Here is a 12,147-nt window from a genome sequence, read left to right as displayed (position 1 = left end):
CTGCCGACTGATGGCACCTGCACAAAGCTGTGCTGCACATCCCAGAGCTGCTCCCAGCTCTCCCAGCCAGTCTGGAAAACAATCCTTTAGGGGCTGGGAAGGAGCAGAGGAGAAGCTCCTACTGCAACTGTGCGAGAGAGGACATGCCCGGAGGAGAAGCAGGGCAGGGAAATCAGACTGGCAGGCAGCCCTCTCGCCCAGGGCCTGTCTCCCAGCTTGCTCCACTGCCCTCACTGCACAAATGTGTCTCTCCCAGGGCGAGGGGAGCCCATCCTTGGCCTCGCCCAGAGGGCACCCGGCGTGCGCTGCATTCGCCCTCCCCGTCCTCCTCCACACTAAGCTGTTTTGCAGCCTGCTGAGCCCTGCCTTGGCACTGCACCCACCTCTCCCTCCCCTCCCAGATTAATGCTGTGACATTTTGAAACCTCTCTCAGCTCATTAGGCAGTTGCGTAAGGCACCTGGCACTAACGCCACGAGGAGAGCTAACCTAATTATTGGTGCTGGCTGCCAGCGTGTGCCACCAGGGTGGGCATCCAACACCACCCAACACCACCCAACACCGGGGCAGCTTTACATTAAATACTAGCAGGAAATTCGTCCCTGTGAAGGTGGGGAGGCACTAGCACAGGTTGCCCAGTGAAGCTCTGGCTGCCCCATCTCTGGAAGTGTCCAAGGCCAGGTTGGATGGGGCTTGGATCACCCTGGGATAGTGGAAGGTGTCCCTGCCTATGGCAGAGGATGGAACTGGATGAACTTTAAGGTCCCTTCCAACCCAAATCATTCTATATCCCCAGAGCAGCCAGGCTGGGTGACACCTGCCCACTACCACTATTAAAGACATCCCACCACCTGGTCAGCAAGGATGGGCACCCTTAAACCCAGGAGCACTGAAAAACAAAGAAGCTCCACCCAGCAAATTCCACCTGCTCCATCCAGGCTGCACTGGGAACGCAACCTCAGTGCTGCTGGAAGCATGCAAGGAGATGAGCCACTCATCCCTTACCTTCTCTCATTCCCAAAGAGCCGGGCCACTTCTTCTCTGCCAGGGCTACGAGCGCGGGTTCTCCGCTCTAGCCGCTTCCTCTCCACCTGGAAGGCCTCACGATTACTGATCCTAATGGCCTTGGGAACGTCGGCCAGGGTGGTGTACTGCCGGCTGGCTTTAAAAGAAAGGGGCCGCCCCGATTTCTCAGCTCCCCTTCCCACATCTCTGCTGTTGGAGTCCTTGTGCATGGGGCAACTGCTCTTCGAGTCCAAGGAGTTCAGAGAGAAGCTGTGAATCATTCGGTCGCCTGATCGGATACCTGGGGAAGGAAAGGGCTGGGCATGCTCCTGTGAGGGCGATTTGGGATAACTGTACCTGTTGTTCGGGGTGCTGGGGCTGGGTGGGCTTGGTGGGGGTGGCAGTTGCTGCTCTTCCAGCTTCGAGTCTTGTTTGGTCTTCTCCAAGGAGAAGTACCCGCTCTCGACACGCGTCTTCCGCCCGCAGTCTATCCGGTCCCCATTCATGGAGCTCTCCTCTAAGGGACAGAGAAGTCACCACGTTTGGTTTCGAGACCAAGTTCTGCTTTTAAGAAAGAAACACCCTGATTCCACCCAGGACAGGGGCAGGTGTGAGAGCAAAGTTGGTCTGGGCACCAGCCCCATGCGATGCTACCTCCTGCACCCTTGGCTTTTCCACTCTGAGCACCCCTCATGCCCATGGGTGAGGGACAGTTGCAGGGAATTGGGGATGCTGATCCAACCCTTGGGCTAAGTTTCTACAGGTGAAAGAACTAAACTTTCAAACCAAGAAATGGGTAACTGTAGTCACAGCTCTGCAAGCATTTCCATCTCTGTCCTTCCCAGCCTGGCAGCAACCACAGCTCCATGGGTGCAAGGCAATGGACACCTCATCCACCCCATCTCTCACCTTCCTTGCTGTCCAGCACAGGGTCCTTCATGGAGCTGGCAGCCCCAGCCTGGCCTTGCATGGGGCTCTGGGTTGGGCCAATGCCACTGCCCCCATCTGCTTGGTCTTTTCCCCTCATTTCTTCCTGCCAGAGCGTGGATTTGGTGGCAGGGACCTTCTCAGCGCTGGGAATGTTGCTGCTGGTCACAGCCATCTTAGCAGGACCAGGCTCCTAAAAAAAACAGTTGACACAGGAAGTTAGACAGTTTGCCCCAGCTACACACTCAGGGTCCCCAAGGGCTTGGCCCCAAGGTGTGAGCTCCACATAGCTTGGGTGCTGCCCATGACATGTCACAGCAGGACAGGGATGGGACAGCGGCATGTGTCACTGCTTTACACCCTTTCAAAACATTCCCCATCATGTTCAGCGCTTCTCTGCTAACAAGGAGCTCTGGAGCCCATCAGATGATGGATGATGCCCCTTTGGTGGCCACAGCCTGGCCAGCCCAGGTTCAGAATGTGACCCAGAAGAGGCAGCAGCTTTCCCAACTCCTTCCTTGGCTTTGTTCATTAGCAGATGTTTTGCTGTTGTCATATTAAACTTCTGCATTCACAGATTATTTTTCTTAAAGCCACCCATAAATCAATGACAATTAACTCCCCTTTGGATTGTGGGAAGTTTTTCAGCTGCTTGTTCCCTTTCCATGGAGCAGGGGGGAACACAGGAGTGCACAAACAGACAACTGAAAGCTGGGAACAAGGGCTGCAAAGAGCATCCTCTCCATCCCCTCCTCCCACATCAGGTGGGTTTTAGCCCTGCACCTCCATTGGCATTTGCAGGGCTGTGCCAGAGCCACCAGGGATCTCCCAGGGAGTGTGTCCTGGCTCCACACACAGCCATGACAAGCAGCAAATGACCTCAATTTGAAAAAAATCCCCTTGGGAAATTTCACACTAAAGGAATGCAGTGCTGGAGGTAAACGATCCAGAGTTCAGGGGCATCCTGCTCAGGCAGAGGATCAGGCCAATCTCCAAGGTCCCTTATACTCCCTTTCATTGATCCAAGCCCAAAGCTAATCACCAGCTCAGGATATATATCTTTATATATCTCTTACACACACCCCCACGTAATTATTTGTAGATACGTATTTAATTAGGCAGAGATGTGGGCCAAAAAGAAAGTCTGTGAGGGAGCAGAGACATTAACTCTCTCCTGCTCAGGGGTATGAACAACTCCAAGAGGCAGAATGCACCAAAATCAGCAAAACCAGCCTCTGGTTGCATGAGGTGTGTCTGGGCACGCTCTGCTTACCTGAGCCTGCCACACCCCTGTGCAAACCCAGGGCAGAGCCTCAAATCCCACATTTCAGCCCCAAACCCTGCCTCAGGTTCCCATGGGCAGCAGGCAGGCACAGGCATTCCAGACTCTCCCAGTGCTGGAGCACAGCAAAAGCTGCAAGAGAATCCTGCCCTTTTCCCCCTAAAACTGCAACCTGCTTGCAAAGCAAACTGAAAACACCTGAAACTCCCTGTCCAAAAATCTGCAGCAGGAGTGGTATTCCCTGCATTGCTCCCACCCTGGTGATTTTGCAGAGGGATGATGCAAAATGATGGGGAGTTGAAAATGACCTTGACGCTCCAAGAGCATCCAGCTGTAACCAAGGTCTGCTGTACCACAGACAATCAAAAGCTATGGAGAGTGAGAAAAAGCAAGAATATAAAATTATTTTTTTATATCACAAAGGTGCCCACCCCTCCCTAAGCAGCTCTAAGACATAATCTACTGCCTGATTAGTGTGTGGCCATCTTTAGGAAGAATGTAAGCTTTCTCAACCAGCACATGGAGAGCAAGCTGAACAGCAGCCAACTTCAGGAGAGGCCATTTCACAGAGGAGAATTCAGTGCTGATTTTCTCCTCAGCATCCTCTTTCCTTCCCTGGACCAGCCACCTGCATCAGCAGGATGTGGGAGACAGAGGAAAGATGCTGCTTCTGCCTTTGCAGGTTGCTCCTGACACAGCACAGCATCCATCAGCAGCAGCTCCCACATGGAGGTTGGTTCTGCAAAGTGAATTTGTGCCTTTTTCCAGCACCATGGGGATGGAAGGCAAGGGATGGAGAGAGTGCAAGGAGGGTAGCAAGCAGGACAGGGTGGTCTGTGCCAAGACAAGAGGGCAGTGTGCCACCAGGGTCCTGGTCCCCATCCCCAAGCACCTGGGGAGCCCATCTGCCCACGGGGAGCCGCCATCCTTCCCACAGCCGCTTCCCTTATTTGGTGCTCAGGAGCTCAGATCCTGTACGGTTTCCAAGAAGTTGCCATGGTGATGAAATGTAACCCAGAATGATGTTTTTCTGGCTCTGCGCCTCTTGTCGTCTCCGCCCCGTCCCCCTGCTGAACCCAGCCTGGGTTTAGTGGTGCACCCTGGCCAGGGTGAGCATCCCTGCCCTGCTGCACCCACTCCCTGGGGTGTCCCAAATGCGACAGTCCATTTCTTAGGAATTGAGGACTGACAACTCAGAACATGAAGGGAGGAGGCATTTTCCCTAAAGCATAACCAGAGCCAGCACTTGAGGGGTTGTTCAGGCTGTGAGGACCCCAGACCTTGGCAAGGGGTGGCTCAGACTTACAGCCTGGTGTGCAAAAAAGGATCATCCCCCTACTAACATTTTTCCCATTGCCCAGAACATCTTTATCCAGTGGAGTGATGAAAACTTATTCAAACAAACACTGTACAAAACCCATCCATGGCCCAGTTTGCACCAGGGCCATCCCTGGAACTTCATCAAAGAGGACATGAAAACCAAGGCTCAGGGGAGCCCTGATGCTGGTTTTGGTCCCCAGCAAGGCTGGAGGAGCCCTCCCTGTGGTGGGACACACAGGCAGAGGTCAGGCGGCCTCAGGGACACGGCTGTTCTCAGCCCCGGCGAGGGACGAGGGTGGCCCTGGGGTCACGTTCCCCATCTGTGGGACTGTCCCCCATTCCAGCCACGTGGGAGCCAGGCAGGAACGAGTGAGTCAGAGCCGGCCCCACTTTTTACCATTTATAGTCAAAGTGAGCACGAAGCCACTGGCGGGTCCCTGGAGAGCCCAGCTCCGGCCCCCGGAGCTCCCAGCCTGGCCCTGGCCTTTCGTATTTTCCTTTCATTCCCATTATCTCTGGGGTCATCTCTAAGGGAGTAACTGGAGCCCGATGGAATTTCATCCTGTTTCTGAGGAAAAGGCCCATGAACAGCACCTCTCCCTGGTCCCCCTTGGGGACCATGTGGCTTTGTGGCCACTCCCAGGATTGTGTGCAGGGGTGGCACCACAAAGCAGCCAGGAAAGCAGGAGTGTGTGAGCCTGGAAGTGATGGCCAGGAATTAATTCACACCAATCTGCTGTCCTGGCTTGCCCCAGCTCTCACACAGGCAGCATCAGAGGGCTGGAGATCCCAATGGCTTGGGGGGGATCTACCCCAGGATCAGAGCAAGGTCACGGCCCTGAGAGTGAGGCAAGGGACTGGGTGACTGTGTGTGTGTGTGTCCCTGGGTTACCTGGGGAGTTGGGGGCTCTACCTTCCTCTTCTTCTTCTGATTCTGCTTGTTTGTCCTGGGATAGACGATCAGCATCTCCAGCCACCTGCAGGCAGAGAAGCAGAAGGTGAGGTCTGTGCCACAGGGACAGGAGTGATGCTGACCTGGTCAGGGTCAGTTTGCTGAACAATACCCAGAAACCATCCCAACCAGCTCCTGGGGGAAAATAAGGCAGGAGAAGGATGACCCCAGGGTGCTTTGGCTCAAACCCTACTCTCTGCAAAAGTGAGGCCACAGCCAAGGCTGACATGAGGCAGGGATTCAAGGATCCTGAAAGACAGTGGAGAGGGACAGAGCCTCCAGCAGGACCGTCCCCGTGAGCCATGCCAACACCCGCACACTGCAGACAAAGCGCTTTTGTCCAAGGAAGAGCAGCATGAACTCGGCATTGAGAAGTCCTGTGTCCTCCCACCGTGGCCTGACAACCTGCCCCCGCATCTCTGAGAGCTCCACAGGGATCCCTGCACCACTGGGAAACATTCCCACCCCAAATGTCCCTGCTCCCCTTCCCTTCTCCCCCTGCTTTGCACACTGCTGCTGTAAAGTGTTCAGAGATGACAACATCAAGTGGGGTTTGGTGAAGCAATGAACGCCAGAAGCACAGAATGAACGTGAAACCAATTCTCCCCCAGCCAGGGAAATCTTCCTGTCGTGCTGCAACTGCAAACAAAACCAGCCTGGCTCGGCCCCAGAGTGGGACTGCTGGGGGATGATTAATGCCTGCAGTCAGGAGCAAAAGCACTGCTTCAAAACCCATTGCTGGGCTGATGAGCAATAAATCAGCCCCACCTCACTCCGCAATGCCTCTCCCTCCCACGGCAGGCAGGACCAGCAACAAAGGCTGAGCTGGGAACCAGAGCGTGGGGAGAAGGTGGAGAGAGCAGGCCATGGGGCTGGCCATGGTTTGGGGCAGTCAGTGCTCCTGCCAGGGAGGAGAGGAGCTCACTCCCCTGGGCTGTGATTCCCACATGGCTCTGCATGGCTCTGCTCCACAGCCCCTGCAGCACGTCGCTGTGAATGGGGCTGGGGGGACAGGTTTGTCAACCCAAGGCTCACCTGTGCTCTCTTGTCTCAGTAGGGCAGGGAAATTTCAATGTATGAAAACACTCATCTGGTCAAAATCACAAATTCTTGGTAGAAAGATGTCTATTTCAACAAGTATTTACAGAATGAGGGGAGTCTCGACCGAAGATAAGGCTCAGAAATAGAAATCTCAGCAGAAAGTGCTGACTCTGCTGCTGCCAGGGCTGGGGGAGGCAGGAGATGCTGTGCCTTGGGAACAGTGGGAAAGAGCAAGTGTTCATCCCTTCACCTTCCTGCTGGAGTTTCAAATGTCAGATTTTGAGAGGGAGGCACTGAGCTCCGGGCACTCCATGTGGGAAAGGCTCTCAGGTGAGCAGCAGCACAGCCCCACTCTGTCACTGTGTGCTGGCAGCTCGGCTCTCCAGGGCTCTGCACCTTCACCAGCCCCAGCTTCAACCCCAGCTGGCATGTGAGTGATGGAAGAGGATGTTTCTAGGTCACCACCCAACACCTGGAGTTGGGAAATTTACCCTGATTTGCTCATTTTAGCGGTCTAATCTTCAGTGTCACTGAGCCACTGCATTCCTGTGACATTTAAACCACTCCTGGAGGTGAGATGATTCCCTGGGACCAGGGAGGTGGGGAGCATCCACCCCAGGATTCCACATCTGCCCAGGGATGGATGAGAATCAGAGGGTGTATGGCACTCTGGGTTGGACATGCCAGCCCCAGAATTATGGGACATGTGCCAGTGGGCTTGGTGCCTAAAATGGGATGGAATGTGATCCCTAAAAGCACTGTGGGGTCACCCCAGCACCCAGGATCAGCCTGGGTATGCAAAGCCACCTACCCACCTTCCTCTTCCTCGTGGCTAATGGAAGAGCCTGGGAATGGCTGAGCCCCAGCTCTGACCATCACTCACCCACTGATGATCTCCTTGTTCTCAGCTCGGATGAAATGCTCCTTCTCCGGGGTCAGGATGCACAGGGAGAACTTCTGCCCTGTCCTGCCCTCCCCATCCACCACGTCCGTGCACTGGTTCATGTTGATGGTGCCCTGGGGGAGGGTGGTTGGCTGCAAGGGAAAGGAGAAAGGAGCAACTTTAAGGAGAGAAGAGCAGAGGAGTGCAGAGCTGAGCCCTAAAAGCTCTCCTGGAGCACACCAGGATCCTACACACCAAGGTGATTTGCCCACACATAACCAGATCCATCTGTGTGCCGTGCCCAGTGCACAGCAAAGCTCTGTGCCACACACCTGGGGACACAGACCAACCAGTACAACTCCTGCCACACCAGCCTGGTCCACTGCTGCCACTGAAGTGCTTCTCCTATGCCAAACACACAGGGAAGGATGGCTGCCCTGCTGTGGCACCTGGACACCGAGGAAAGCACCAAGTGGCAGCTTTGCTCTGCAGCTGCAATCCATCTGGGCTGGTGGGGTGGCACCTGGGGACAGGGGTGGCAAAGCAGCAAGGTCCCACTGTCCTCAGCACAGGATGGCTCAGGGATAAACACACAGATACAAGTACCAGGTTTTTTCCATTAAAATTAAAAAAAAACCACGGAGGGACTGCAGCGTGGAAGGGACCTTGCTTGGTGGGTTTTCTGCACAGCGTCACCTCTCAGCCCCATAGCTCCAAGCAGACCTGGTGAAGTGGGACAGGTGGTGGCCCCTGTGGCCCAAGAGGACAGTGAGGGACATGCAGAGGGGTGTCAGCACTGACAAGAGCTGACAGGTCCATCTGGAGCAGCGCTGGCTCATCCGATTACAGCGTATCCACCCATCCCCAGTGCCTGCAGCCCTGCCCCCTGAGCCATTCCATGTCCCCAGCCTGCCTGTCCCCACCAGGCTCGGTGACACTGGGGTCCTTCCAGCAGCCCAGGGCAAACCTGCCCCTGGGACATAAATCACTGATGGAGAGATCCCTCTGAGCTGCCAACAGCACCAAAGGAGGACCTAAAGCAGCCTGTGGACACCTCCTCACCCTGCCAAAGCCTCCTTGTGCCCTCCAGATGGCCGGGCCAACAAGGAGACAGATTTCTGGCAGATGCTGTTAAGGTTTTTACCATGGAAACCAGCTCCCCTGCCAGCAAAACCCCTCCAAAAGCAGCCTGTGCCATGCAAAGAAAGGGTGACAGGAGAGAGCTCAATGGCCCCAGCCTACAAACCCAGAAAATTCAGATCAGACTCCCAGAGCTCCCAGTTTAGCCATTTGTGGGTGGTGGGAAATAACCCCTTTCCCCAGGAAAAAGGTTTTTCCCTGCAGCTGTGTCCCTGGGTGGGAGCATCCTCTGACATTCCAGGGGTGGCAAGGAGCCATCACAGGTGCTCAGCACTGGGTACATGAACTGGACCAGTTGTACATCAGGGACACCAAACCCTCCTTTTCTCCTTGTGGGAATCAGCATCCAGAGACCCCCCAGGATGGAGGGAGGGAGAGCAAAGCCCAGCCCAGACCCCAGCAGGGCGCATGCCCAGCCTCCTGCCCTGCACCACCACGGGTAGTCAGCTCCTAAGAGGATTTTTTTGTCTTAGACAACAAAAATAAAACCCCGCTTTCCGGGAGCTATAAAAACCCAACGGAAAAACTTTCTCCTGTTCCAAGTGGAGTCTTAGAAAAGTTTTTGTCTTGCTGGCCTCTGGCAGAGCCAAGGCCTCCAGGACTGTAAGGTCTAGGTCCAACCTCCTTCCCCTCCCAGAGCAGTTTTACACCAAGGGAATTCAACAAAGACAAGGGGGTGAGGAGGAGGGAGGGAGCCCCACAGGGGGATCCTGGGTTACTCATTCTCCCTGTAAGGCCCCAGAGGGATTTGGCAGGGAGCTGGCACAGGAGGAGAGGAAGAAGCAACACCCTGCAAGGCCATGGCAGTGCAGGGTGGCTGCTCCTGCTGTCCACGCCCAGCCCTGACCGGAGCCCAGGAGCCGGTTTGGGGGCTGGCCCTGCAAAGTGGTTTTGCCAGTCAGCCCTCCCTGTGAAAGGTGAATGCTGGCATCTCGCACAGCCTGACACATGAGTCTCCATCCAGCACTGCACCTCTGAGCCAGGACAGCAGCAAAGAGCTGGGAACAAAGCTGGGAGTGACCATTTCCATCGGCAGCCCTGGGGATGAACCCTCCATCCCACTGCAGCTCCCCTGCACCCCACACCCCTCGACAGCAAATCAAACCTGACAGACCAGCAGCCTCACTCACTTGGGATGTAAATTCCTTGACACCATTTGTTTCCTTCCTTGGAGGCAGCACAAGCACTTTGAAGTGAAGCAAAATGCAAATGGTGCCTGGTGGAAATGCGAGTGCACACACACAAACTGCACCAAGGAAAAGGGGATGGCTTAGACCCCTTCTTCACCTCTGAGCAGCTGTTTCTGGGCTGGAGGGTTTCTCAAGGCTGGGGAACCTTGGAGAAGGATGAGCAAAGCCGGTCCCTGGCCAGGTGAGGATGTGTGGCTTCAGCAGTTGGAAGGGAATAAATAAATAAATGCAGAAGCAGAGAAGTGTTCCATGGCAGAGACACCAAAACAACAGGGCTGGGATTTGAACCAGCCCTTGGAAGAGCAGATGCTTTGATAGAAGGCTGAACCCAGCACCAGACCCCAGGGTGGCTTCGTGTCTGGATGAGGCAGGAGTGGAGGCTCAGGCTCAGCTCCTGAATGCTGCCAGTCCCCAGCTGAGGGACAGCCCTGTCCCTGCCTCTGCCCTCTCCCAGTGCTGCTGGGATGGAGCCTCCAGCTACCCCAGAAGTGTATCTGGTGGCTGGGTGTGTCATTTAACTAGGGGTAGGAGTGGAAGCACAGCAGGGTGTACCGCTGTGGAAGCAGAGGACACCATCAATGCCACCACCTCCAGCTCTCCTTGAGGCCACCAGTGCCAGCAGGTGCCTCCAGCCCAGTCACTGGAGCAGTGCCTGTCCCTGACCAGCACAGGAAAAGGAGCACTTGCATCACACGAGCAGCTCCAGCTCTCCAGGCTGCCAGTGCCAGCAGAGGAACCAGAGACAAGAAACAATTGTGCTGCTGTTTCCCTCTGGAGTGACAGATCCCTATTGACACACACACGTGCTCACAGTGTCCCTCTCCGTAACACACAAAGCCTATAGAGAGCTCTCCTCCTCCTCTTCCTCCTCCTCCTCTCCCTCCCTGGGTGCCCAGGCCGTGAGTCATGCCAGGCTCTCCACATCAACAGCAGCAGCAGGCTCTGCATGAGATGCAGGGATCTTTGGATGGATGCTCCTAGGATGCAGAGCTCAGAACTGCAGTAGCCCCCTCCTTGGGCAGTGGAAAGGAAGGAAAGAAAGAATGGGGGCCTCTTAGAAGCCTGAAGGAAGAAATCCCAAGCAGGGCATTACTGCATCCTCCTGCACAGTGCTAGATGCTTCACAGGTGATGAACTACCAGGTACAGGAGCTGATGCTCTAAATCAAAAGGGTTTATCTGCAAAGTCCCTCATTTCCATAAGGCACTGCAGGGCTGAGGTAGAAAACCAGGATTATTTGAGCTAGAAAAACAGGATTATTTTGATTTTAAAAATTCTGGGTTTTTTTCAAGGACTTTTTCTGTCATTTCTAACACATAGCAGCTTGATACAAACTACAAGGGAGCTCTGCTCAGGAGCTGTACACAGGATGTTTTGGAGCAGGTAACCCCAGGGTCAGGCTCCTGAGGAGGGGCTGTGCCATGGCCTCCATGGGACATGGCCAATGCCCAGCCTGTTGTCCAGGGCTATTACACAACGTGGGTTGATGAAATCTGGAACACAACCTTTAAAGAAAGGCGATGGGGCAGGGGGAGGAGGAAACCAAACAAAAGGGACATTTTACTTTCTGCCAAGAACCAGGAGGGGAAGAGAGAGGAAAAAAAAAACCCCACAACCATTTGTCTATGTGGCATGGCGGGCTGGTTGCCTTGGCACCGGGGCCTGGCTGTCCCAGGGGAGATCACAGCTCTGCTGCCCCACTCTGGGCTCAGATCTGGCAGCTCTGCCCTGGCTCCCAGCACTGCCCTGGAGCAGCAGCGAGCCTGGGGAAGAGACATCCACGCTGCCTCCATAAATGTGCCCTGACAAATGTTAATTCTCCCAGCTAAAATATTCATGAAGGTGGCTGCCGAGTGCTGCTCACTCACAGCACTCCCCTGTGCTCTGCAAAGGCAGCTCCTGTGTCTGCTAAAGCTTCCCCCATCCCAGTGCCTGGGCTCAGCTGATCGCAGTGCTCCAGGCAGGATGCAAACAGAAGGGAGCAGGACTTTGCTGTCACACTGTCACAGGCACATCAGGCAACACAGAGACAACCACAGCTGGGCAAGGGCACAGACAGAGCTTGGACATGCAGCTCCCAGCACCAGCATGGCACTGGGAGCCTGACCCAAAACCACATCCACCATTCCCACCTGGAGGCCATCAGGACAGCACCAACTCCTTGAAAAGTTAGAGAATTGTAGAAACACCTCCAACCATCAACCCATGGCACTGCCAGGTCCTCCACTAAACCACATCCTCCTAAGCACCACATCTATGGGTTCTTTGAACACTTACAGGGATGGTGACTCCTCCCTTCCCTGGGCAGCCTGTTCCTGTGCTTGACCACTCTTTCATTACAGAAATTTTTCCTAATATCCAATAAAACTCCTCTGGAGCAACTTGAGGCTGTTCCCTCTTGTTAGCTC

At 54.9% G+C, this 12,147-nt stretch overlaps 1 protein-coding gene across 9 annotated transcripts in view; it reads right to left on the bottom strand.

Moving 5' to 3' along the window:
- MPRIP (myosin phosphatase Rho interacting protein) overlaps window positions 1-12,147 on the bottom strand; it is a 75,309-nt gene that overhangs the window by 37,245 nt on the left and 25,917 nt on the right. For 4 of the 9 annotated variants that reach the window (XM_064725714.1, XM_064725718.1, XM_064725716.1 and 1 more), the window contains exons 4-8: window positions 7,410-7,561; window positions 5,426-5,510; window positions 1,914-2,124; window positions 1,362-1,521; window positions 1,005-1,274 (exon numbers count right to left, since the gene is read on the bottom strand). In XM_064725714.1, coding sequence (XP_064581784.1) covers window positions 1,005-1,274; window positions 1,362-1,521; window positions 1,914-2,124; window positions 5,426-5,510; window positions 7,410-7,561 — 878 coding nt within the window. Of the gene's footprint in view, window positions 1-1,004; window positions 1,522-1,913; window positions 2,125-5,425; window positions 5,511-7,409; window positions 7,562-12,147 lie in introns of all 9 variants that reach the window. The other 5 variants (XM_064725719.1, XM_064725720.1, XM_064725721.1 and 2 more) reach the window with 3 other exon arrangements.

This window comes from Zonotrichia leucophrys, chromosome 14 (genome assembly GCF_028769735.1).
Source record: "Zonotrichia leucophrys gambelii isolate GWCS_2022_RI chromosome 14, RI_Zleu_2.0, whole genome shotgun sequence".
Classification (NCBI taxonomy): domain Eukaryota; kingdom Metazoa; phylum Chordata; class Aves; order Passeriformes; family Passerellidae; genus Zonotrichia; species Zonotrichia leucophrys.
The sequence above is the reverse complement of the archived record's forward strand: the minus strand, read 5'-3'. Positions and strand labels throughout refer to the sequence as shown.